Here is a 10,162-nt window from a genome sequence, read left to right as displayed (position 1 = left end):
AGTGATGGGGCGAGAGTTCGCCATGAAAAAAGAAAAGGAAAGTGATGAGGTGAGAATTAACTTTGAAAATTGAAAAAAAAGAGGAAGAAATGTATGAGAATTCTCCATGAAAATAAAAAGGGAAAGAAATGGGCGAGAGCTCGTCTTAGGACAGATGGGGGTGTTCTCCATACAATAAATAAATAAAAATGAAATCGGAAACTAAAAAAAAAAGAAATAAAAAATGGAAAATGGAAAAAGGAAATTTGAGTCTTTCAGCAATGCAGTGGAAGTTTTCGATAATGCAATGAAATCTGTGTTTATTCTGTAATGCAGAGGGGCGAAAGTTCGCTAAAACAAAAGAAACTTTGTGAGTTGATGTTCGTATAATCTGACTCTTCCCTTTATCTGCTCTCCTAGACTCTAAACAAAAAGTTTGGTGATTTACAAAAGTCCCTTGAGGAGTTGACGAAACTCTCTGTGGCCTCTGTGATAAGGAAGATGCTCGATTATGCGGCACGGCCGCTTTCAGAGTTTAACAAGTACGAGGCGATTGATATTCTGGAGACCCTTCAAAATACCTCCAGGGATAATCAGGATGACAAACGCGATTTCTACCGCCTTGTGTACCAGACAGCCAGGGCAAAGGTAGACCTCCCAAAGGAACATTTTCGCGCTTTGGTTCTGCGCCTCCTCGGGGACAAAGACCATACGAAAGTGTACGATGCGGTTGCGAAGGTGGAGAAAGCGATGACTGGGAGAAGCCCGTTGTCTGAATCTTTTTACCGTGAACGTGGTGATGGCCCATATAAAGGTCGTGGCTGGAGAAGTGGCGCTCCCGTCCAATGTTATTTTTGTGGAAAGTATGGCCACATTATGGCAACGTGTTATGCAAGGAGGGGTGCACAGCAGAGGCCCTCAGCAACCCGAGGTCGTGCTAAAGATAACAAGTTCTAATAGGTGTACTAAACCACTGAAGCGCATGAAAGGGAAACAAGTTGTAATAACAGTGATAATCATGTTAATAACAAGTTCAACGAGTGCAATAAACATTTGAAACTTGCCCGGTTTTTTCCATTTGATGCGATTCTTAAGTGGTATTCGGTTAGTATCGCCTTTACAAGGGTAGGTGGAGGGATCAGTAACACCTGCCTGTAACATTTATTTGTCTTTCCCTTCTGTTCTCGCACATTGTTTTTTTTTTTTTTTTACCTGTACTGTAGTCACAGAGAGTTGAGAGTTTTGAAAACAGGGTATCTTAAAACCCTCCCGGTCATACTGGGTCAAGACTGTCCTCTCTCTGCTGGCTTGTACGGGGTTCTTTTTAAAATCCTTTTTTCCCCTTAGGCAACATTCTGGTCATGGGAAAAAGATGACAACTTTGATAACTTTATCAACAACGTTGGTGATCGCGCAGGTGCGATACAGTGGATAGACGTAAGGGGGAACCCCGTATCGGTCAGCGGTGAGGGGACAGAAAATGACCAGTTGATGCAGAAAACTCGACTAGTTGAGAATGGAGAAATTATCGGCCATGTCGAAGAGTTGCTATTTCGGGATCCTGATACTTTTGTGGCGGGGGAACTTCACAAATGCATAACCCAGTGGGCAGAAATCGCAAAACTTGCTCCTTCATCACACCAGGAGGAGGTATTGTCTTGGATTGGGAATAAGGTGTCAATATTCCCATATTTCAAACACTTTAAGGGAATGTTCAAGGGGGAACATTACGATTCCGACCGGCCACCCCACAGATTGTTTAAAAATAATGTATCCTGTAAACAGTTTGGGGAGTTTGTCAGGACGACACTTTTAAGTCATCTAAAAACTGGTGCGATCTCTTTGGTGGGTAAGGTTGGCCAAGTAACCCCGCCTCAAATTGTACTACCGTTGACGGTTGAGCCATCAAAGCCGAGACTGTGTCATGATGCGCGGTACCTAAACTTGTGGATGCTAGAGAAGCCTTTCACCCTGGATAGGGTGACAGATTTGCCTCGGTATGTTTTCAAGGACTCTTATCAGACCGTCCTTGACGACAAATCTGGATACGACCACCTTTTGCTGTCGGAAGAAAGTCGTACATATTTCGGAATCCAGTGGGGTGGTTGGTACTTTACATATAACTCCCTACCGTTTGGCTGGAAGATCTCCTCTTATGTGTATCATTCGATGGGCCTTATGGCGTCTAATTTTCTGCGCTCGTTGGGGATCCCATGTCTCCTATATATTGATGATAGGCATAATGGTCAACTCCAGGTGCCACTTAACAAAGGGGCATATGGTACCCTACACTCTGCAGATGAGCGTAATTTGGGGGCGGCCAAATCAGCAGTATTTCTTGTGGCGTTTTATTTGGTACGTTTGGGATATTTTCTGGGCCTAACGAAGTCAATCTTAACCCCCCAAAAGATGGTCCCTTATCTTGGTTTTCTCGCGGACTCCAGTAGGGAAGTTTTCCACCTGATCCCGGACAAAAAGCGCAAGTTCCTAGAGCTGATCCGAGAGACATTAGGCTCGAGTTATGTTTCGGTCAAGACACTTCAACGTTTGGTCGGCAAGTGCGTCTCCTTTTCCCTGGCTGTTCCAGCAGCGCGTCTGTTTACTAGAGAGATGTCGGCAGCAATCTCAAGGGGTATGCGCACAATGAAACCAATTGCGATCCGGGGTGCACTGCGCGATGAGATCGCCCATTGGTTATTTCTAGAAGGGTGGGATGACCCTCTACCTTGGCGCGAAGAGAAACACCTTCAGATTTACATAGCAACGGATGCCTCCCAAACCGGATGGGGTGGGGTCATCTCTACGCCTGTGAAGCAGGAGGCATCTGATTATTGGTCAAAGGATGAGATGATGCTGGATATTGCGACAAGGGAAGCCATGGCAGTGGATAAGGTCTTACAAGCCTTTAAACATCTTGTCAAAGATTGTCGCGTCGATGTCATGATTGACAACCAGGCAGTCATGCATGCGTGGACTAATCAAGGAGGCAAAAGTCATGATTTGAACGAGGCTATCAAGGCATTATTTTTTACCACTGTGGACCTGAATCTATTATTACGCATGTTGTACGTCCCGTCACGGGAAAACCCAGCGGATCCCCCTCCTCGCAGGCTATCTTCTTTGGACTACACACTAACACCGGAGACCTGGAGTGAGGTACAACGGATCTTTGGCGGTCTGAATGGCCACTCCTGTGATTTGATGGCCCTAGATTCAAATGCTATGACTGACAAACAAGGGAATCATCTTCCCCATTTTACGCCGTGGCCCTCGCCAGGCTCGATTGGGGTGAATCTGTTTGCACAAGATTTGACAAAGTTCTCTTCTGTTATGCAGCATCCATATGTTTTCCCGCCAAATGTCTTAGTCGGCCCAGTCTTGCGTTTTCTCCAGTCTTACCGACAGCCATGCACGCTTGTGGTTTTGGATACATACCCAAGGAAGTATTGGTGGCCGTTTTTACAACGTATCTCCAGAAAAACGCAAAAGATGGCAGATCTAGGTGATTCGCATGCTTTGTTAATCCCTACAAGGAAGGTTGGAACAATGAAGTCAAGATCCCAGGGGAACTGTGGGCTTTTCAGATAGCTTTTGAGTAGAACTCATAGCAGTGACATTGCTTTAGAATTGCTTGTAAATATTTAACTGGACTGGGGAAGCCCCGACATGTGGGGGGATCCCTCGTTAGAGTCATAAGCTGTTTTTTTCTTTTTCTTCTTTGTCTTGGATAAATCCAATGTAATAACTATAACATGTAGGAAATAAAACGTTCCTTTCATAGACTACAAACGTCTCGCCTTTCTTTCCCCTTAGGAACTTCCTGTTGTTGCTAAGTTGTTTACGCTATCCGTCAGATGCCCGACTTGTTCCCATGCAAATGACCAGGATTTTAGATTCTGTCAAAGGTGTGGCTATAATCGGAAAGTCTTGACAATAGCAAATGTCTAAAAAGTTAACGTCGATTTGGAGTGCATTGATCAACGTTTACGGCAGCTAATGGACTTTGACCGTGCTACTAGCTATGCTAAACAGAAAGACTCGTTACAAAAAGAGTTTGAAAGCTTTCTGGCCTCACTTCCGGGACATGTCACTTTAGCCACTGTGACCCCGCGTGATGTTTGTTGTTTCCTTATTGTTAAGGATAAGGATGGGAAAACGCAGATTCACCGCAATGGTTGCGACCACATCGGCAAAAAGGGACGATTTTCGTGTGGATGCGCAATACGTTTATCTTACAAAACGATTGACTCTTATATCGGTAAATTACGGGCCATTCTTCACTCTATTGGACGAGATGGCGAGTGGGACAAGCGCTTAGGCCTTGGTAACCCGGCGTCTGACAAATCCGTGAAAGATTTCCTGAGGCTGGTAACCGTGGAACAACTGCAGGCCCGTATAACACCGAAACAGGCTGCGCCGTTCTTTGTTGACAAATTAACACAATTATGTTTGCACTTAAGAAAGAAAAGCTCAAAAAAAAACTCAAGAAAGAAAACTGCAGGGGTCTGACAAGGCGATTGACAGGTTCATCATAGCCCGCGACCAAGCATATTTTAAGCTGGCCTTCTTTAGTGGAGATCGGCCAGGGGATTTGGGACAGATTAAGGTTCCTGAAATCCTTCGTTTCCCCAATGATGACGGGCTCCTCTTTAACCACATTTGGGGGAAGACGTTGAGGGATGGGGATGAAAATGTGTTTGGGGTTAGAAGAAATGCGCAAGAGGAAATCTGCCCTATTCGAGGCATTGAGTGCTACATGGAAGTGACTCGTGATATGAGGGTAGATTTAACGTGTGGCTACCTTTTCCGCCCAGTTACACCAGATTTGGGTATAAAAGACGCCCCCTTTTCCTCCTCCGCAGCCGAATCACGGTTAAAGAGCTATCTTAAAGAAATGAGTGCGGATAACGGTGAGACACTCCACGGTTTCCGGTCAGGCTGTGCAATTACCCTGGCCCTTACCGGTGCGGACCTGGCTGAAATCATGGATCACGTGAGATGGTCAAGGCGCCACACGGCGTTGTACTACATGCAACTAGCGAAAGTTTTAAATCCAGCAGGGGCCTCGGCAAGGCTCGCCTCGAGTGTTGGCTCCGAGCCATCTGCCTCCTGGCAAGACATTAATGAGCTAAAACGTTTTGTGTGTGCCTTCCCCGCAACCAATCAGGGGAAAAGAACCTACGCAGAAGAGTGCCTGTGAGGTACGATGAAAATCTACCTCCCAGAGTTAGGGAATTGGATCGGGGTTTAGTTTTGGGGAGTTATGATTTGGTTCAGGAAGAGGGATGCCTCTCTTTGACGGTCCAACATTGGTCTCCTTAGGTGGCTGTTTAGTATTGGGGAGGAGCCCATCGTTGACCGGGTAGATAGAAACAGACTTAGTGACATTAAGTAACAGGAGCCAAATTTATCCCCAATCTTATTGCGGTACGACAATGGATGCAGTGTTGGATAGTTTACTATTCACACTGCATACATTAAAGTGACGCATATAAGATCAACACATGTGAATAAATTATCACTTTGGCTCAACTGCAGCACGGGGAGGGATCGTGCGGGTACGGGGCGACGAGGTGCTTACGGGCAAGCCCTGGGAACTAATGCTAGACTAGTTATCTTTCCCTCCCTCCCACCCTTACTTTTCTTTTTCCCACACTGTGACCGTTGTCGCGTCGCCAAATTTATCCCCAATCTTTTTGCAGTACGACAATGGATGCAGTGTTGGATAGTTTACTAATATAGTTGTTATGGTAACAGGTTTGACTGACGTAACCAACTCGTTAACCACAATTTAGAAGGAACCCTTAAATTTTTTGCTTGCAAAATGTTGTCTATTTATTTATTTATCTATTTATTTTTAATGTGCTGGCATGCACTGTTTTGCATTAAGGTTAAACTTTAATTGTTTAATTTTGGGTATAGACTAAAGCTTCAAATTAGTATTACCCTCTGGTCGTCAGTTTGACTTCTTAAAAATGAGCGAGTGCGTGGATTAAGACACCTACGTGATTCCTGATCAAATTTTCCTTTTGGCTGACGAGCAAAATTTTTGTGAAGGAAATTGGAAGGGGAATATTATGGCTTTACATTTCAAGGTTTGCTTTCGATGCTCAAGTTTATCATTCAACCTTGTTCTTCACCATGTGACATTTGAGTTTCATAATTCAACATTGCTGTTCACCATGCGGCATTTGAGTTTTATAATTCAACATTGTTGCTTACAATACGACATTAGGGTTTCACAATGAGACACTGGAGTTTTACCTTCCAACATCTCTGTTTTGTACGCAACATCCGACTTTCCCAATTGTACATAGGTTTCACATTTTAAAATAATAGTTTCCACTCACCATTCGAGTTTTGCATTTTTAATGGCAAGATTCCATGTAACATTCAAGTTTCAACATTCAAGTTTTAAATTGAACTTCATGGATGAATGGTTGAACTTTAGTAGCGAATCCGCTGTAGTAACAGAGCGTGCGCAAGGAGTAATGCAAGCTCGACACACCAGACAGCTACACGACCGCTCCATGGCAGAACGTGTACGATGGATTCCAATGCCATAAAATGCAAGATCAACGCTTCATCGTTTAGAAGAACAGCTACTTACACTTGCAAATGAAGCTCAGTAATGTAATAAAACAATAATTGATTGTTTTGTATGTGGATGGTCCGCATCGAATTGATCCGCGCTTGACCATCATGTTTATCATGGTTTATTTATAAGTAGGGTCAATCTGTCCCAGTAGTTTTCAAATGTGAACTACAACAAGGCAAAAGGCCTACAAATTAAAATATAACTGTCAAGAAAGCATCATCCAAGAAAGTCGAGCAGTCGGCATCTAGCGATACAATTGTACAAACGGGAAATGTAAACAAATAGCAAATAACTTAATGAAGAAACTTGGCCAGTGCAATGAAATGTTCGCAGAACTGCAAGAGATGACAAATAAACAAGTTGAAAAGTACACTGGCTCACTTCCTGAGTACCCTCGTTTTAAACAAAGGGAAAAGGGAAAACAAATGGCAAATAGAATGTGCAAACAAAGGCGTAAAAACACATGCACCAGATGAAACAAAGCGCGACTGAAGGCGAACAAAAAACACATTAACAACGTCCATTTTGGGAGTTTTCATGGACAGAGACCTCAAGTGGAATAGCCACGTCGAGTACATTTTTAAGAAGGCTTGTAAGAAACTGTATTCCTTAAGGGTATTGCGTAGAGCGGGTGTTAATCATGCCAACATCCTGAAGGTATATTTAACCACAGTGAGACCAGTCCTTGAATATGCAGTACCAGTGTGGCAGTCTATTCCGGGTTACCTGTCTGATGTAATCGAGACAGTCCAAAAAAGAGCGTTTAAAATAATTCTCCCAGAGGCTGAGACTTACACAGAGGCCCTCCAGCTGGCTCAATTAACAACACTGGCTGATACGAGTACTTGTGTTTTAAGTATATGGATGAAATGAAGCAAAGTGATCACCCCTGGTCCACTTACTACCGAAACCCGTTGTTAATAGCTGCCATTATGATTTAAGGACAACCCCGTAACAATTTTAGTTGTTCAAAAACTTAATTAATTGTAGAACCAGGAGAGTGGAGGAATTTTTTACATTTAAATATCTCAATTAGTTAGTTGTTAGTATTATTAGATTAGTTTATTTATTTCATTATCTCTTGAAAATTTAGCTCGTTAATTCAGTTCTTTTACACTGCCAGAGAGTTGTAATAAACTTAAACTTATTAAACTTACTCTCAAACAAACAATCAACAGAAGATCAGATCAATCTACTAGGAAAAGGGCCCAAATTTATCCCAACACCCATGACAAAACATGACCAGATTAGGCGACAACTCTTGCGTGACTTTGAACAGTTTGCAAGAATGCTCCTTCAATACATGTATCACGGAGAAGAAAACGAACCGCATCCATTCTACATTAAATCAAACTGAAACCCACCAGTACAAAAGTCTGTAGCCCTAGAGAGCTATTTAGTAGAGGTTAAATTGTCACTTGCAGAAATAAACCTCACAAAGCCAAAAAATAATTTACCGGCCGGTAAACGTGTGGCACTTGACACCTTCAGAAGTGACAAATAAATTTAAAGAAAGCAGACAAGGGCTTAAGCACTGTAGTAATGAACAGAGAAGACAAAATTAACGAAGGACAGATACAATTGAATGTCACAGAACACTACAGGCCCCTGGAGACACCTATGTTAGAAGAAACATACAAACTAGTTGAAGAATTAATAAATGAACTCTACCAAGGGAGTTTCATTGATGAAATGAAAAAAAAAATGGATTTGTCAAACACCAAAACCGCCTTGCATACCAATATTCTATGCTCTGACTAAAATCCACAAACCCACTCCCGTTGGGAGACCAATAATATCCCGGTGCAACGGACCAACAGAAAGGCTATCCTTCTTCGTTGACAAAATTCTTCAGCCTACAGCACAAAAACAGAAGTCATATCTCAAAGATACAACAGACTTCATCAACTTTATCGAGAGAACAACACTACCAAAAGATGTGATCCTTGTCTCAATGGACGTAACAAGCCTATACACAAACATACCACAAGAGGAGGGGATAAATATAGTGTGTACAGCATACAAAAATTTCTACAAAGACGGACCTCCCATCCCTAAGCGCTCACTAAAGAAAGCACTCAAACTGATTTCACTCAAAGACATACTCATGAGAGCAAAATATAATAAAGGCGTGAAAACCAGAACACATATTTTGGAGCCGTGTAGGCCTGTCAAATCCAATTAACACGTGTTGATACCCTAATGATGATGATTGGATTGGAGTGATGATTGGAACTGTAAATCCTTCTCCCTGGAGGAAAGACAATTGTTCTTCCTTGATTTTGAATGATGGTCACCCTCGACGCTATCCAGATCGAGAAAACTTGATTGTGTATCCTGCATTAGTTCGTTAATACTAATAGCATCTCCGATCAAGCTGACAATTTCATCTGTTTGTGAGTTACTGTCAGTGTCATTATCAAGGTTTACAAGTAAGCGATTGAGATAATCAAATCTCATGGCTACTCCATCAATTTCAAATGGATCAGTCAGGTTCTCAAGCCTTGTGATTGTCTCCTCAACCATATTATAAGCATGAAAATATTCACTAGCCGCCATTTTGAACATCAAAAGCAAACCTTGAATTTTGGCGGGGATGTAACGCCATAGAATATAGCGTTTTATCAGAAGTCACTTGAGGCTTTATCTAGGCACCCCTTCAAATGTAATCTCCATTTTTTATCTTTCTTATTTTTTAACAATTCTGGCACAAAAAATTACAATAACTTTTAATCTACTGTCTTTTTATGTTCGGAAAATCACATACACCCTTTTCACTTTCAACCTTTCAATAATGATATGACATGTTTATGTAGACATTGAGTAACTGCACTTTTGTTTGCTTCTTCAACGAAATGCATTTGAGACAAGTGATGAACACAACTCAAGCCCGGGGGGGGGGACTCCCATATGCAACAGACAGGGATGCTCGTCGTCTCGCTTAGGGGTGTAAATTTTGGATTTTGGTCTTGCTTAGGGTGTTCCGGGAAAAGCGCCTATATTTTAAGCCACCAAGGTTTCGTTTAGGGTTCCGCGAAGAAACACAGAATTACACGAAGAGAAACAGAAGTCAAATTTTCTTTTTAACTTGTTTTGTTTACTGCATTACTTCTGTGATTATAAATCAAAGATTTCTACAAATAGTAGAGAACATTATAATCCGATTAAGCAGTGACAATAAAGGAAGCATTATTACAAGATGTCTTTGTGCTTTGTCTATTGTTTGTCTATAACAGGAAACTCAGCCGGTTTAGCGCTTACAAAATTACAAAACGATCATGCTAAAAATATCCGTGAGCTGGTTTATGGATTGCTGCCTCAACATGTTCTAAGAGTTTGTCCTTTATTTCTGTGATCTTGCATCAAGCTGTTTTCATTTCAACATTTACTGGAATATAAATTTCACTGCCACCAAGCGATCGGATCGACGAAAGGCCTGCAAACCGCTGCAAAAGGTAAGTCATTTCTTGTTGTTAATGAAGTGGGTCAGGGGTCAGATCAGGCCTCAGGCCGTTGATGCCACGAGGCACACGTGGTGATTGGCACGTTCGACTTTTATTCCCCAGCTTTTATTATGTAAGTTTA

General features: G+C 42.3%; 1 protein-coding gene across 1 annotated transcript; it reads left to right on the top strand.

Annotated features, from left to right (window-relative positions):
* Positions 1-690: 690 nt before the first annotated feature.
* On the top strand, positions 691-5,179 carry LOC146481188 (uncharacterized). Its single transcript, XM_085108980.1, has 4 exons — positions 691-910; positions 1,327-3,516; positions 4,120-4,372; positions 4,440-5,179. Exons 1-4 carry the CDS (start codon positions 779-781, stop codon positions 5,177-5,179), a joined length of 3,315 nt encoding a protein of 1,104 aa, XP_084965106.1. The 5' UTR covers positions 691-778.
* The last annotated feature ends 4,983 nt before the right edge of the window (positions 5,180-10,162 follow it).

Source organism: Pavona decussata, unplaced genomic scaffold, assembly GCF_977016875.1.
Source record: "Pavona decussata unplaced genomic scaffold, jaPavDecu1.1 SCAFFOLD_51, whole genome shotgun sequence".
Taxonomy (NCBI): domain Eukaryota; kingdom Metazoa; phylum Cnidaria; class Anthozoa; order Scleractinia; family Agariciidae; genus Pavona; species Pavona decussata.
The sequence above is the reverse complement of the archived record's forward strand: the minus strand, read 5'-3'. Positions and strand labels throughout refer to the sequence as shown.

Coding starts and splice junctions, on each gene's coding strand:
- LOC146481188 (XM_085108980.1), top strand. CDS start 779: ATGGCCCATATAAAGGTCGTGGCTGGAGAAGTGGCGCTCCCGTCCAAT. Junction 911..1,326: donor GAGGCCCTCAGCAACCCGAG/GTCGTGCTAAAG, acceptor TTTTCCCCTTAG/GCAACATTCTGGTCATGGGA. Junction 4,373..4,439: donor CGTGGAACAACTGCAGGCCC/GTATAACACCGA, acceptor TTTGCACTTAAG/AAAGAAAAGCTCAAAAAAAA.